Source organism: Python bivittatus, unplaced genomic scaffold, assembly GCF_059951505.1.
Source record: "Python bivittatus isolate LINGU-HERP-01145 unplaced genomic scaffold, Pbiv_v1 ctg000080_np1212, whole genome shotgun sequence".
Taxonomy (NCBI): domain Eukaryota; kingdom Metazoa; phylum Chordata; class Lepidosauria; order Squamata; family Pythonidae; genus Python; species Python bivittatus.
The window spans coordinates 28,149,252-28,166,654 of record NW_028277035.1 but is presented as its reverse complement, the minus strand read 5'-3'; the positions used below and the strand labels follow the sequence as shown (position 1 = coordinate 28,166,654).

Here is a 17,403-nt window from a genome sequence, read left to right as displayed (position 1 = left end):
TAATAAATTATTTGCTCCATTCAAATTTGCAAAAAATGCCTGCCCAGAGAAGATCAGGAAGAAATAGGCTAAGCTGACATGAGGATGTCTGCTCTTCCTATCTGCAATGTGTTAAGCATGAAATCTATGCTTAGGTATAGAAGTTGGAAATATGATGTTCCTACCTAGAGTTTTTATAGGTGAAAGTTAGCATTTCAGGCTCCTCCTACCAACTGGAAGCCAATGGAAAACTTTTAAAGAGCAGGCATAAATGCCAAGAAGTCTTCTGCAGGCCAATTAGGGAATAGAGAAGGAAGAGAGTAGTATGTTTTTTCTGCACTCTTAGAAGCTCTGCATTGGCTTTCCCTACCTTAGTATCTTCCAGGTTGAATTGCAATACACAGAATTCCTAGCAAAAGGACATCAGGTTGGGAAAAGGTGACTTGGGTAATAATGGAGAACAAGAACCAAGAGTGGAACGGTTCCTCACAGTACATAATTGTACCACTTTGGAGAACTCTGATATTTCCACATTAGGAGTTGAGGCATAGCAGATTATCTGAAAAAGCTCTTGTGATTTTTTCAGTTCCTGAAAAACGACATTCTCATGAAATCCAACTCCATGTTTCCAACTCTTAAAGAATAAATATACCCCAATTTGTTTACAAACATTTATACTTTTAATATACAAAAATTAATGAAAAGTTCAGAGTCTGTAGATTTCATTTCTATATATAATCTAAGATTCTAGATTATCCATTCCAGCAACCCTTAGACTCATTTATTAAGAAAATGGAGTTGCTGTTACTTCGTTTGGTCTAAGTTCTTAAAACAGTGGGAAACTGATGCTAATTAGTCCTGAAATGCTTGAAAATGCTTGATGCAGCTGTATCCACTCCTACTACCTCACCTGGAGGAAAAAAAGGATGCTTTCCAATAATTCGAGTCCAATACTGTATTTTGCATATTGAAAGGCTGCTGTCCACCAACTTCTTGTAATGGTAACAGAAAGATCTACTTAGCCAATTACTTAGGCTCCCAAGAGGCTAGTCGCTGTAGGGTTTTTCAGACTGACTTTCTGCTCCAACTTCTTTCATACTGTAGAGTGGTTCCACTAGTTTGTTGTGAACAAGCATCAACCCTGTTTTAATGAAACATAAAAATAACTCAGTTCTAATGTAAATGTCACATGATAACTTACACCTGTACCAAGCACAGTTGAACCTGTGGGGTAGTGGGCTAGAGATCTCAAACTTTGTCTCCCAGAAACCCTCTGGGTCTCATACTACCCTGCCTAATGTACTTGGATACCAGTAGCACCTTGATAGTTCCCACTGCCACCATCCATCTTCCAACAGGTTGTCTTACCTAGCATCCTACCCCTTAACTTTGTGTGTATATATGCATGGGTGTGCACTGGGAAAGGGGGATTCCCACACCTGGCTATTTTTCTGGCATAGAAAAATGAAATAATGAGATTGTTGCTACAGCACCACTTATAGAGAATAGAGACATGTGATTAGAGATTCCAGACATAGAACAATCTAACAAGACATAGAAAAATCAAACTTTAATAAACAAGTCCCCCCCCCAAAATATAAAATCACTTTAAAAGTTAAAATCTTAACCGTATAAATATACAACCAATTCAGAAACCCACAAAACAGCACTCATCTGTTACAGGGCTCACAGGCTTCAAGATTTATCAAGCACTAAAAATTCCTCATGAAAAAATTATGTCAAGAGATTAGAAAAATTAGTACCTTCACATTCAAGTTGATATATGCATACAAAACTGAAGTATATGCAGTCACTGAGCTTGTACAGAGATATAAAGAACACTGGACTGAAACACAGAGAGCCCCAAAAATTTAACACAGCTTTTGTCTCTCTCTATTGCTTCGATATAACCTGGATTTCAAAGCATAGGGATATGTATCTGTGAATGTGTATTCTTCTTTCCTTTTTTACTTCTCTGTGTATTGCTTACTTTTTCTCCTCTTTATTTTTTGTACTCAATTAGTAAAAGCAAAACTTTTTTTCTTAAAAAGTAGCACTTTGGGGAGATAGTACAGCCAAGTCAGGCACAGCAATTTCTCTGTTTTCCCAGCGTTCTGACTTTCATTTTAAAAAACAAAGCTTTTCCCCATTCTGGAAAGGGAGAGGCTAGGGCATCTGCCTTTGTGTTATGTGCCTTCCCCAATGTTGATTCTGTTTTGACACAAAAGGATGTCTGTTTCCAGGCCAGAAAGCCAGCTGTTTTCCTTGTGAATGCAGACTGGCATCACTACAATATCCTCTGTTTCTTCTTTTTCTTTTAATATTTTTAGATGTATTTTTCTTTTTCTTTTAATATTTTTCTTTAATCTTTTTCTTTTAATCTTTTTCTTTAATCTTTTTCTTTTAATCTTTTTCTTTAATCTTTTTCTTTTAATATTTTTGGATGTTGTATGTAGAGTAGGAAAAGACAATCCTTATGTTCTAAGATAAGCACCAACGTGGATGAGTGGATAAGACGTGAGACTAGGACTAGATAGACTCAAGTTCAACAACGCTCTCAGTCATGGAAACTCTCTGGATGACTTTAGGCCTGCTGCTCTCTCCCAGCCCAGCCTATCTTGCAGGGTTTCTATTTGGGGAATAAAATAAGGGGAGATCACTATGACAGCTACTTTGAACTCTTGGGGGGAAAAGGCAAGATATGAATCTAACAAAAATATTCTGAGACATTTAGCCTCACATCCATAGTTTAGCATTCAAAAGTGTTTGATGTATGAATATGAATGCACACATACACACACACCACTGCAAGCAGCAGAATGAAGTGAAGTGGGACTTGAAGATAGAAGTGTTTTATATGTCCGTTCCTAGGCTGATAAAGATTCAGGAAACAGTTTTATAAACAGCCACCTGCAAGCTTCTTCATTAACAGTAAAGAGAATTGTCAGTGTGCTGGCTCATAGAAAGGCAGTAGCTTAGCATGGTAGGTGAAGCCAGCAATAGTTTTAGAAAGCTGGTATCATGGTACCTTAACTTCCTCCAGATATCTAGCTGTTCATTGCTGGATACAAGATGATGATTGGGATGGCTCAGCGGGACTTTCACCAACATCTATACTGGCATTGTTAAACAGCACAATACTAGAGAGGCAGCACAAATAACCCCTTGTTCCTTTTCTATAGATTTAATTTAGTCTGTCCTAAGTCCTTGGTGCTGTTTTTCCTTACTCTTCATCTATTTAAAGGTTCCCATCAACTGGATTCTGGCTCAAGCAAATTTAAAGAGAAGAGATGCTTAGTGGGTGTGGGTGAATGAGAGATGCAAATAACTCACTTAGAATGGCAAAAACAACAACGTTGAGAAAATGCCTAAAGAACCATATTTCTGAAAACGATAAGATGAAGGGACAATACTGAAAGTGATCATCTAAACAAGCCAAAAGCAACAAGACTTATGAGGAGCTATTAAATAAGGAAATACCTCTGATGCTAAGAAATAGTGGAGAAACCAATAAATTTGCTTTACAAGTTAAAATCTCCCAAGATACTCTTGGTATTTAAAGAATGACAGTCCCAAATCAAATTTGCAGCTCCTTATATAACATTTTAACTGTGGTCAAGACAGGTACCAGCTTAATAGAGGATTTTTGCAACATGGTTTGTAGATCTGAATTGCCAAACAGCACTGCTGCATTAACGCCTCTTTATATTCTAGACAACATTTATAGGTTATTTCTCAGTTCTGTACAACTACCTACCTTGAAAATACTTCACAGTTTTCACTTTAAGTTCCAAAGTAGCATCATCATCGCATATAAAGACAGTTCGTGGATGTTGCTGAAAGGCAGAAACAGTCCACATGTGGTTCACTCCTTCTTCAATTGCTTTGTATAATGCAAATGCTTTATGGGCTCCTGTGATCAGAATCATAACCTGAATGACAAAACGTACAGGAAGCACAATTAGGCTTTTGATGACAAGCATCATAAATACTAAACTTTCCTTTCTATTCTCAACTATGTATTATATTTCAGGTTGGGAGAAAGGAGGAATAGATGGTCTAGAACACTAACATTCTGCAAAAAGAACTAAGTTATAAACATCCAATGATGTTTTACCAACATCTGAGAACTTTTTCAAGAGAATAAAAGGGAGAAGAAGCTGTAACCATTGCAGCTCTCTAGACTTATACTTTATAGAGAACCTGAAAAAGATTCATATGAAAATCAAAAACTAAAAAGCAGAGCTCCATAATTTATAACATACTTGTAAAAGCTTGCTTTTATTTATTTCAGTTTATATTCTGTAGTTCTATTAGCAACTCATTTATGAATTCCACAAATTCTGTGTCTTTTAAGCAGAAGATATTTCCCCAAGAGACTTGTGTTAGTATGCAAGAACAAATGGACCAATAAAAACTGGTGAACTAGAAGCGTGTGGATTTGCCTGACAGATTTACTGAACCAACTACAGCCAATCAGTTTAGCAAAAATGGAAAGCATAAAGAAAAAATCAGGATGAGTATCGGTTCCCTTGCTCTCACCTAACAATGATAATGCATTGTGCTATAAGCAATGATTTCAGAAATTTAAGTTCTGAAATTTGAGTTTAAGAGGTCTGCAAAATATCTGCTTTATTTACAAAGTTTCAAAAAAGTTTTGTTAGTGTATTTATTGGCTATACACAATAGCTTCATATACTATAATTAATATTTTATATACTTAGCTTTTTATTTGGAATAGTAAAACAGCTAAAATTTCATTCAAAGGCTTTGTGTTCTAGTCAGATACTATATGACTGGTAAGTTTGTTATCTTCCATAGATTTAACTTTTATTTAGTATGCAACAGAAAACAAAACTTGCAATAAAACAAACAAGAACAAATAACTTTGGGAGTATCAGAAAAACATTTCATTTATATTCATGACTATGCATATGGCCAGTTTGTATTCTACACTGCAGATGTGTTGTATGTCAGAAAAAGGGGCCTGAAGGAGGTTCCCTGTCTAAATTGTGCATCATGCTCAATGCTGACATACAATTATACTACAGAAAGTGAAGCTGAGTAGGAAAGAGCATGGCTTTATTTTCAAATAAATAAATCCCATATTAAGCATCAACCCATATTCAGATAAACTGCAACAGATTCAAAGAGCAGTGAGGATTATCAGGACATTCGAAACTAAGTCCTACGTAGAAAGATGAAAGGAAATGGAAATGTGGGCCTTGAGAAGATGACCATGGGGAGATACAATAGCATTCTTCAAATACTTGAAATCACACAGAAGGTAAAGATTCTCCATTTTCAAAGAATGTAGGAAGAGAAAAAATTAAGGATTCCAGTTTTAGGAAGGCAGGTTGTGGTTGAAAATGTAAGAAAAACTTCCTAGTATGAGCAGTGTGATATTATAGCCAATTACTGAAATGGGCTCCACTTTGCTGGATCTACTCAAGTTGGGCTACACAGTGAACTATTGGGGATACTTTAATTTAGATTCACGCTCTGAGAAGGAATTGGACTTGATGGCCTAAATGTCCCCTTCCCAGTCCAATATTCTATACTACTGAATAACCTAGAATTCCTCTCTTCAGACAAACAGCTTGTTCCATATCCCCTTCTGCCTCTCTTGTATGAGTAGCTATTATGCTTCTAACCTCTCTGGCATCCATGACTGTACCCACTCCAACTGTGAGAGCCATTGTGGGCACTTTGGAAAGATCACCTTCAAAGAATCTAGCATTAGCCAATATTGTGTCCATAGCTAATGTCTTCACTCTAGTTCTGGATACCAGGCTTGACCCTGGTTCATTGAAGGCAATATGACCATCTGGACCGATACCTGTAGGGGAAATGGTTGAAGTTATTATAACAGATTGATAGTTGGTAAACAGATAAGAATAAGATTTAGGATTAAGTACTTGAGAATAAATGCATTGCTCAAAGAGGTAGTTGTGAATGTTTCTTTAGATCAGACAGTACTTGTCTAAAAGTTTACATGCTGCCAAATATCTGGAGCAAGAACATTCTCTTGTAAGAATTAGCAAAATTATTGGAAAGAGGATTAGAACTATTTTCAAGGCAAGTAGAAATAATGACGATGCAGATCGAATAGCCCTGGCTGCTCTAGCAATCTTCAGCTAAGCCTTTAATTGATCAATAAATGTTTCTTCCAGACAAATGGATTTCCAATTTGGTGTTAAGCTCATAATCACAGATCATATCTTTCCAGATATTCAACTGACCCCCAATAAGATTCACAATGGGACTTTTCTACCCCCATCAAATATGCCAGCTTGCTGCCTCATTTAAGCTCAGTCTCTTGGCCATAAAAAATTCTCCATCTTCCCTGGTGCCAAATAACATCTCATTTACTGTTTCTTAGTTTTACATCTTGCCTTTTATTCTGGAGGTCAAGGCAGTATACAGAGTACTTACCCCCTTTTCTCTTACTTTTTCCCACAATAACAACCTTGAGAAGCAGGTTGGGCTGAGAGTCAACCAGTGAACCTCCAGGGCCAGGGGTGAACTTTCAGATGGATCTCCCTGATGCCAGTACAACACTACAACTACTACAACAATTTATGTGAGAAATCCTCCCACAGATTATATCAGTATTATGGTCTGATTTGGTTGAACCTGCATATCCCTTTGAATCGGGTCCAGTTTATTTCCAACTCATCTTGTTTATACATTTGTTCATTTTTTAAAAAAAACCTGGTGTATGGTTGTCTGAATTGTAGTCCCCCTCATTGTATTTTTATTTTTTAAACCCATTGCTCTTGAAGTACTGTATGGACTATAAAACTTCAAGGCCAGACTGCAACCAGCCCAATCAATCTATGTTATTCAACAGATTTGGTTTCAGACTGGACACTCCCAGATAACCACCCTTAGGACAGCAACTGTACTTTGCTCTTGCATAACTGTGTTTTACTACTGAGCACCCTCCCTTGCAACCTCACTCCTGCTTCCAATGCCTTTAAATACTCACCCCCAACAAAGAGTTCTATTCCTCCAGCCTCTTTTATTTTGTCTTCAAATGCCTCACACTCTGCCTGCAGGTTAGCTGCATTCCCATCCAGAATGTGAGTGTTTTCAGCAGAGATGTCAATATGCTTGAAGAAGTTATTCCACATGAAGGAATGGTAACTCTCTGGATGTTCCCTTGGAAGACCTGACCGAACAGTGTGTTAGCATGTGATTGCTTTTAGTTCATTTATTGATGTCTCATCTTTCCATCCATAATACTGAAAGGACAGCTTACAACAGCTATAACGCAGTAGGAAAACGACCTGTTCTATAGGCAGAAGGTTCTAGGTTTCGTCACTGGCAACCCCAGTTAGAAGTGATTTGGTAGCACAAGCTGGGAAATATAACTTCCTGAGCTCCTAGAGAGCTGCTGCTAGCCAGAACTGACAATCCAGAACTAGATGAACAAATATTATGCCTTAGAATAGACTAAGTAATATATTAAGACCTCAGAACATAAAAACAATAACAATGAAATCTATTTCCCACCATGATCAAGGTGGCATACAGCACTCCTTCCTACAAGTTTTCCCTATACCATTCCTGAGAAATAAACCAAACACTTCTACTCTATAATCCCTAAAACCTGGCTTGCATAATTGTAGTTGCATCCTATGAAGAGCAGTTGCTCCTCAGAAATTGCAGCAGAACCAATTTGGGCAGGAGAAGAGAAGAAGAGGAGCAAGGCTTTTTCCCAAGCTGTCCCTCAAAAATTTTTATCAGAAGCAAAGAGAGAAGTACCAGACCAGCCTTCTTCTTACACATGACTCTGGAAATGGTAGAGTCAGAAAGAGTGATGAGCCCAGCACCTTTCTCAGGAGCAAAGTGGTAGACTCTAGATGTTTTGGATGACAATGTCCACAATTGTTGCCATGTTGGATGGAGCTGAATTGCAGTCTATGACACCTGAAGGACTTCAGGTTGCTTAGCCTGAGTTAATCATTCAAACTGCTTCACTCTTTCCTACTACAATGGGATAATCATTTGTCTGCCCATTGTTTTTCACAATATTTCTTAAGGAGAAATATTCAGCAGCTTATAGTTTCAGATCACTTACTATAAATAATCACAGCAATTTATACCACAATTATTTACGATAGATCAGTATTATCATCTGTATACTTGCTGAGAGAGAATGATTTGCTGGCTATTACTGCTCAGCTGGGTTGCTGCTAAAAGATGACATAGAGCTTATGGTTCATAGCTCAGATCCTGAGTCACCATACTACAATGTAGAAATAAATCTGTGTTTATCTATAGGCAGTAAAGAAAATTTGTTGACAAGAAACAGAAATGACACCTCCCTACAGCTTTAAATAAAGGTGACTCACCTACATACTCATCCATATTGAAGGTTTTCACGTATTTGAAAGAGAGATCTCCATTCTTACAATATTCTATCAGTTTTTGGTAGCATCCTAATGGTGTACTTCCTAGAGAGAAAAGAAAGCAACAGCCGATCGATGAAAACAAATGTTGCACTACACAAATGGTAAGCAGCATGCATTTAACTGAAAACTGCAATGGTTTATGTGACTACAGAAACAATGGCTCAAAACACACTCTTCAGCTCAGCCATGGCTCCGTCAGGTGAATTTCACCCCCCCCCCCCAGAAAGGTCAAGGTCTCCAAAACTGCATTGGCATCCACTGCCAGTGCACCTTTCCTTGGTGACATTTTCTGCTGCTAATGGTGAAGCATTCTTCAAAGGACTGCTATATACAATTGAATACAATTCTTTTTATATCTCCTATGGAATGATGTACTAGATAGGAATTTGGGAACAGTGTACCTGCCTAATGAGCTAACCTAATAGTTGCATGCTACTCTTGATCTCTTTACTGTGCTATGTAAAAGATAAATGCCCAAGTGCAGTAGGATACCCAAACGCAGGTAGGATTCAATCCTTCAACAGAATAAATTAAAATAACACGTAGTGGCAAAGGACACAGTGACCCAGAAACAGAGGGCCAGTGTTGCTTCCTAACAAAAACAGTCTCATCCTGTTTTTTAGTTGAAATGAACTCTATTAATCTGACATTACACATCAACACAGGGCCCTTCATTCCCATCAACAGGAACCAATGAAATGAAGTAGCAGTCAATGCCCAGTATTGAATGATTAGACTTTATGGAAGGAAAAGGAAAATTTGAACATTAGGTTGTTTCTCCCTTGCCTCATAACGTAGTGTCCTTGTTGGGAAAAGTGGGCACATGTTTTTGGAAAAAGAATGCATTTCATTCCACCTTTATTTCTCATCAGCAACAAAGATTATGTCTTGAAGTAAATTATTAAATATTATGGAGGAATAAGAGAATTTGTCAAGGGAGTGGTTAACAAAGGGATGTTGTTGGGAAAAATGGGTTAAAAATTAAATTAACAAGGCATCTAATTCCATCTATCATTATAGCAATACAATCTTTGTTATGATGATGAAAATAGTGTGGACTATTAATACAGAGGCTGGACACTGTATTAGGAAAGAAGGTGATCCATTAATCTTTTTCTTTTTTTTTACTGTTTAGTGATCCATCAACCTTCAATGTCAAAAAATATGCAACGTCTACTCAGCCCCCTAGCAAAGTATCTTATAACTGGCCAGACCTGCTATGAGCATCTAATTGTGAAAATGTTCATGATATATTTTCAAAATTGCAGATATAAGCAGTCTGGGAATAAAGTGTATAAAGGTCTGCTATATTCATATTCCAGTCAAATGTGCATGTGTTCAAACAAAATTGCAAGCTCTTGATATATTATTTCCATGTAAGTTTTTTTTCTTCTATATTTGAGAACACAGAACTGCCTTCAAAAAGAGTTAGTCATTTAATAATCATTTGTGACAAATATCCTGTGTAAAGAATGATGCCTTGATCATAATAACCCTGAGGCACAGTCCTTCATCTGAATTAGATCAGAGTAAATTATGACTCCAAAGCTTACCTCCTATGAACTTGGGTTTGTAACTTACCAGTGGGAAGTCCAAGAGTGAAATATTTATTTGGTCCTGGATTAAACTGGATTATTCTGTTCCTAATGTACTTTGCGGCCCATTCACTGGCCTGAGCATAATTCTCTAGAATTATAAGCTTCATTGTAACCTGTAATTTTAGAAGAAAGCTCGGATTACACATTTCACTTGTAGGCTGAACAACACATGAAGACAGGTTTGGCTACTGATGTAGATTTAAACATCACTGTTTTTTAAAATGATAGTCATTTTTCTATTTAGGAGCTTCTCTCTCCCCAAAATACTTGACAGATGAGTTTATTGTTCTGAAAAAGGTCAAGAACAGCAGAATGTTATCCGTGCTTCTTCTTTCATCTCTTTGCTTACAATCTGTGAAATGTGTATCTCACCCAGGCAAGATTTATGAATCTAAAATGTTTTGGGATTCAAGGTTTCTCATTATAGGGAAATCATACAGCCCTTCTTCAAAATCTATGTATGTACAGTATTTATTACAAGTCATTTTTGCTACTTCAATCATATTGACTCTAATATGATTTATAATTTGCAATTGAAGCAAAACCGATTCATACATTTACAACTGAAGCAAAGAAACTGGTGACTCCTGACAATTTCCAATGTTAAATATTTCAGCTGTCTCCAACACAAAAATAAAATACTCGCAACAGCATCACTAAGCTAATTTATTTGGATTTCTGTACTGATATGGATATTTTAATATCTCACTTTCTATTGCACCTGCTCTTTTTGAACAGGTTGCATCTTTCAACTGCTGTATTCTAGTCATAAAGATCATCCCACCAAGTCTCAGGCCCACTAAATGATATATCTCTCTGTAATAAGTTTTTAAAATTATTTTTTTAAAAATTCAACATTCTTACTAAAGTAAAAGATAGCTGGGTGGCAGGGTCATGCTATGCACAAACACCCACCAAAATAGGAGAAACATGCTGGAACAAACATTCCATGTTGGCTTGAGAGGAGAGAAAAAAACTAAAACGAAAAGAGCTGGTTCTCCAATGGCCAGAGCCAATTTTTTGTTTTTCATTTTCAGTTCACCAGCTATAGTCTCTTTTCAGTGTTCTGCTATAACAAAGTACAACCACAGAGGTGTGTCAGAAATACTGCATGGCGTGGCTGTATACGTGCTGCCAAATTAGGATAAGTTATCACCAATGTCTTTGTGAATGGCCACGATCATGTAATTATCATACTTAATCTGAATATTCTGCAATTTGCCTCCTCTTCCCTGTAATTAAGGTTCACGCTTCATATATTACATGAAATGGACAGTGCTCCCTGACAACTGAAGCCATAAACATCCACTAGTTTTTAGCACATCACCCACACCTCTGTGGCTTTTGCAGCAAATACAGACCTCACAGATATCATCAGCACGGGTTAAACACCACACTTCCATTCATAAATGAATGGATTAGAAAAGCAGCAAGTGCTTTTGTGCAATGAGTCTGATTAAACTGACTGTAAAAGTTGCTGACATTGTAGGAGGAAAGCTGTGTTATGGTAGCCAAAAATCAGAAGGGGTCTGGTAGCACTTTTTCAGACTGCTACTGTACATTGTAGTAAGTGTTTGTGATCACTTCATCAGATGCACCGACAGGGTAAACTGAGACAGGATTTAAACTGAGATAAGATGGAAGAGGGAAGAAAGGGTGGTTATGCAGGTTACATGTGAAACAGATTGCCAGCGTCTTATCAATTAACAACTGTAATGTGTTAAACACCCATTGAGTTTGCTGACATCTTCTGAGTTGGCCTGAACATCGGAGGGAGTGTGGTAGCCAAATGAGTTGTGGGTCAGGAAAGATCACGCCTTTTAGTAAAACGGGTTAATCTGGAAAAAGCGCTACCAGATTCCTTCTGATATAGAGGCTGCCAAAGGGAACGAGGCCGGGCAGACCACCGGGGGAAGAAGGCACGCGCTTCATTTCTAATCGGCGCCAGGAAGAGATGGAAGCTGGAAGCGGAGCAAAGGGGGAAGGAAGTTTCTCCAGCGCGCGCTCTGGAAAGGGGCCGGAGGCAAGAGGCACCACTCGGCCACCCCCCAGGCTTGGAGCAGGCTTCAGCCCGCCTGCGCCATCGCAGAAACGCTGTTTTTCCGGCCCGCTGATTCGAGGTGCCCCCTGGGCCCCAATCCGAGCAGCCTGCCTTGCACTCACCTCTCCTCCGCGGCCACTCGCCCCGCTTGGCCCGCCTCCTTATGACCTCATTCTGTCACATGAAGAAAACGCTGAGCTAAGCAGCGCTCCTCTCCTCCCCCCACCCCCGGGCAATTTCCTGCGCTCCTCCTCCCCGAACCTGCGTCGTAGGCGGCCACCGGCGGCGCGCAGGAAACGCTTTTCCACCTCTCGACTTTCGTCGTCACGCCCTCCTTTCCGCCTAGCGCGCCGTTAAGCGCGTCTGCTCGCCTCTTTCTTGCTGAAGGATCAGAAGACTCCCAGGGGTTCGGGGTTCCACCTCCGACAACTATGCTCCTTTCCAGGGTCATCAGTTTGCCCCTCCCCAGAAAGTTAGGAGGCATCCTGAAAAGTTGTGTTTTGCAATCGCCTTGCCTTCCTTTACAGGTGCTCAGATAAGTTCCCATTGTGACCCTCCTTTGTTTTCCCGTTCCTTTTTGCTTGTTTCGAACGATAGAAAACTTCAGAAAGTGGGAAGACGGAACATCTGGCTGTATGATGGCCATTTTCTCCCTAGTGATTTGTAGCATCTGTAAAGTGGTTCAATTCCCTTTAATTCTGCTCGCTGGGCGGTTCTGCAGGGAGCACCCCGAATGAGACAGGGTTGTTGGGAGTGTTTCGTCCAGACTCGGATTTTCAGAGCGCCAAGAAAGGAAACGCATCGATAGAAAGATTTATGGGGATTGACATGCCCTCTGTTGATATGCCCTACAATCCCAGTAAAATAAATGCAAATAAAAGCTGTCAACCTATAGCGGCGGTGATGTGGGAACTGTAATGTAGGTAAATTCTCCGATGTTCTGTTTTCCTAGAAAAAAATCAGTTCTCTGTGTTTCATGGCTCTTTTTGCAAATAAGTGCTTCTTCTAAAAATAAATACTGAACATCTCTTGGCTTTCTTTTAAGCATCCAACCACTTCTGCCTTGTTGCCAAGAAAACTGCATGGGTCCCTCCATGAAGTCATCAGGATTTGAGCACAACTGGAAGGAGGCTTTACCTTTATTTTTTATAGTGTCATGTAACCATTGCTGTGCTGGTGGAACAGTGACAAAAATAGTGAAGGCCGGCGGATGCTATAAGACACTACAAATCACTAGTGAGGAAATGGCCAATGCCTTTTAATACAGTCAGTAATTACACTTACTGAAACTTATTCCCAAGTAAATGGAATCCCCAGTGTATCCTTGGTGGCTTTCATAGCTGATCAGACACATTAATTCAAGACTCAACATCTAAAGTCCAAACCTGACTCTGTATCACCATTTTGCAGTTATGCCCAGTAGCAAGGCAATCGCTGGCAAACAGGGCCTAAAGCTCAGTCATGGCTTTTCTATAAGATGGAGATGGAATAGGCTTTCCAAATGTAACACACTATTTTGCTCCTGCCCTTGAGAGTCATTTTATTTATTTATTGTATTTATATAGCTGCCCATCTCACACAAAGTGACTCTTTTACCAGCAGTGTTTAGTCACTGGTGTCAACTGTTAGGATTTTCATTAGACTTTTAGTAGTGAAGCACCAATCAAAGATCAGATTTGTTGCATAGGTCCAGAAACGGCAGAGAAGTGGGTTTTCTTAAAAACTAGTAGGGCTTGTCACAAAATATTTGTATAGTGTCAGCAATGTCTTTTTAAACATACTATATTTCATGTCCTTCCCCCTCTTTTGTACTCACTGCCCCTATAGTTGCTTGTCATTTCATGGCCAATAATATTACTCAGTTCTTATTGAACTCCTGCAGGTTTTCCAATTTCTTGTCCCTGCACAAATATTTTTGTACTGGAAAATATGGAAAGTAGATTTTCCATATCCTGCTGAATTTTGCCCATCAGATAAATATCAACACCACAAAAGTAGGCCAGTAAAGGAAAAAAAGTCAGATATTTAGGGAGTATCCAGGTGTTCCACTTCAGCAACTGGCAGGTTGCCATTAACTTTCTCTTTGAAAAGCTCACCTGAGCTTTAAAATCTTCAAGAGAAGCCCATTTAGTTCAACTACCATAGAAGACTTATCTGACAGTAATACAAGATAGTAGAGTGTGGGGTTCATTATTTATTTATTTTTATTTATTAAATTGATTTATTCAGCTGCATGCTTCACAAATGTAACTCTGGGGGGCTAACAACACATTAAAGCAATAAAAAACAACTTTAGCAAAATAAAAATGAAACATGGTCACCCAACAAAGCAATAAACAGAAACCACTCAAATGGTCCACCTAACTTCCTGACCCCAGGCCCTGGAGCACACCCAAGTCTTTAGTGCTTTGGGATGACTGCTCTGAGGCTATCAGTTGCCAGGAATGTCAAACTAGCTAACTCCCTTTTATTGTTCCATTGATAGACAATATTTAGCTGAGCAATCTTTTAGAATGGAACCTGGCTTTTTTGTTGAGGTAGATATTAACTTGTGTGCATTGTTTTTAATTATATTTTTAGTTTTTTAACTTAAATTATTAACCATGTTGAGTACCATTTCTAACTGAAAGGCAACAAAGGTACATACAGAGAGAAATTTATTTTCAAATACACCAAGATTTAAATTATCTTGTTTTGTATATGTATAGCCTAATGGAGTATGTATTGTAGCCTAATATACATGTAGCCTATCTATTGTAGCCTATACATTGGCCTATGTACTGTATAGCCTAATGGAGGCTATACAATACATATACAATACAATGGAGACTATACAATACAATGTAGAGGAGGCTGTGTACAAGGGAGGCTATACAATCCGGGAGCGGGTTGGTGGAAGTGCGACCATCCTTGCTCTCCTTGATCTCTCAGCGGCTTTTGATACCGTCGACCATGGTATCCTGTTGGGATGACTCAGGGAATTGGGGGTGGGCAGCATGGTCTTGTGCTAATTCACCTCCTTTCTTCAGGGTTGATCCCAATCGGTGGTGATAGGGAGCGAGAGGTCCCATCCTCGGCCCCTCCTTTGTGGGGTGCCGCAGGATTTGGTTCTCTCCCCGCTCCTTTTCAACATCTACATGAAACCGCTGGGTGAGATCATCTGCCACCATGGGATGAGGTATCATCAGTATGGTGATGATATGCAATTATACATCTCCATCCCAGGTGAAGTAAGTGATGCCGTGACTGCCCTTTCTCAGTGCCTAGAGGCTGTAAGGGTCTGGATGGGGAGCAACAGGCTTCGGCTGAACCCTGGTAAGACGGAGTGGCTGTGGGTTAATGGCTCCTCTGTATCTGGGACTTTGTCATCTTTGGTGCTCAATGGGGTAGCACTGCCCCAGATAGACCCAGTGCATAATCTGGGGGTCCTCCTAGACTCACGGCTCCTGCTTGAAGAGCAGGTGGCAGCCGTGGCAAGGAGGGCCTTTGCACAACTTCGGGTTGTGCATCAGTTACGCCCTTTCCTGGATCGGGAAGCCCTTTGAACAGTCACTCATGCCCTTGTTATCTCCCAGATAGACTACTGCAATGCGCTCTACGTGGGGCTACCCTTTAAGAGTATCCAGAAGCTACAGCTGGTCCAGAATGTGGCTGCGGGGGCTATTTTTGGAGTCCCAAGAAGGGGCTATGTAACACCATTGCTCCGCGAGCTGCATTGGGTACCAGTTTGCTTCCGGGTCCAATTCAAGGTGTTGGTTATTACCTTTAAAGCCCTACATGGCATGGGACCAGGTTACCTAAGGGACTGCCTCTCCCCTATGACTTCAACCTGTCCCACCTGATCACACAGAGGGGGCATGCTTCAGACCCCCTCAGTAAAAGAACTCCATCTAGCGGGGCCCAGAAGGCAGGCCTTCTCTGTGGTAGCCCCCGCTCTCTGGAACATTCTGCCCCTGGAGGTGCGATTGGCCCCCTCACTCCTGGCCTTCTGAAGGGCCTTGAAGACCTGGCTCTGTCACTTGGCTTGGGGTGGGGAGGGAATACTTCAAGCAGGGGGATGGCTAGCCCCATAGTGGCCGGCTGTCCTCAGACCGATTTTCCATCTTGGATTTTCCTTTTTTAGTACTGTTTTTAAATTTTAGATGTATTATGTATTTTTTATATATTTATGGTTTTAATGTTTTGTAAGTCGCCCAGAGTCCCCCATTGGGGGGAGATGGGTGGGGGAGAAATTTAATAAAATAAATACAATACTGTGTGTACTGTATAGCCTAAACATATAGCCTATGTAATGTATAGCCTAAGGAAGAGTACATTATAAGCAAAATTCTAAAACTGTATGTCACCAGGAAAATTAGTACTTTACACCAGAAACATAGAGAATGTGTTTTAATAATTAATTAATAACTCAGATCCAATTTATCAGGCTTAGAGATCACCTGAAATCTAAGGGAAGGTTTAATAACTAATATAACTAATCTATAATATAGAATGGTCTGATGTCCCATTCTGAATGGGCATTTGCAGAAGAAAAGGTAGCTTATGAAGCAGGGAGACATAATAACTTGGTGTTCCAATTTCTATGATCCAAATTAATGTGATGTTTGATGTTGAGCTGAATATATCACATTACAGGAATTTGTGATCAAGCTTCATTAGCTTCACACCTATCTTAAAATTTCCCTTATACAGTAAACGGCAATATATCATTCAACTGAAAGAAATCGAGCTTCACTTATTTGTTATGCAGACATCTGCCAGGCTCATGTAAATCATCAGTTTAAGCTATTTAATTATTGTTGCTGATTGTGTTAGGGAGAATCTGACTCTCAGTATTCTTGATTTATTAAGTGTTTTGCAGATGCTTAATTCCTGGACCACTTCGTTCATATTCATATGACTTGGCTGGTAATCCGTGACTTATCTCGCTTTGAGTTATCAAATTCTTGTCTGTTTTCGGACACAGTATATCTGGACTCACTAGAGGTCTGTCCCGGAGATGGTCACTTGTTAGCCTAATGCAGTAGCTCTATTTTTCACCCCAACCGTCTTGACCCACGTTTTTGTTTCAGCAGCTCTAAAGCGAATTCCACTGTGTAAGCGCTGGCATCCATTCTCTGGAAGAAGAGTCGAATACAAGGGCGCGCGCAACCGGGCCGTGCATGAAGAGGGCTATCGGGTCACGTCCCTGAAGTCCAGCTCGGAGTGGGCTCCTCGAAGGAGACGCCACGTTTCCCCGGGAGCCGCACTTTTCCCTTCGGATGGGAAAGATCGCGAGACGGAACTAGAAACCGGCGAGGGGATGTTGCTGGGCATCGCTTCCAGCAGCCCGAGCTGAAGGCCGGTGGATTTTCCCCTCAGAGGC

General features: G+C 39.9%; 1 protein-coding gene across 1 annotated transcript; it reads right to left on the bottom strand.

Moving 5' to 3' along the window:
* Positions 1 to 271: 271 nt before the first annotated feature.
* Positions 272 to 12,295, bottom strand: GNPDA1 (glucosamine-6-phosphate deaminase 1). The gene is made up of 7 exons (XM_007428617.4): positions 12,161 to 12,295; positions 9,981 to 10,110; positions 8,340 to 8,441; positions 6,971 to 7,153; positions 5,634 to 5,818; positions 3,737 to 3,911; positions 272 to 1,120 (listed from the first exon to the last, which is right to left on the bottom strand). Exons 2-7 carry the CDS (start codon positions 10,102 to 10,104, stop codon positions 1,026 to 1,028), a joined length of 864 nt encoding a protein of 287 aa, XP_007428679.1. The 5' UTR covers positions 10,105 to 10,110; positions 12,161 to 12,295; the 3' UTR covers positions 272 to 1,025.
* Positions 12,296 to 17,403: the final 5,108 nt, after the last annotated feature.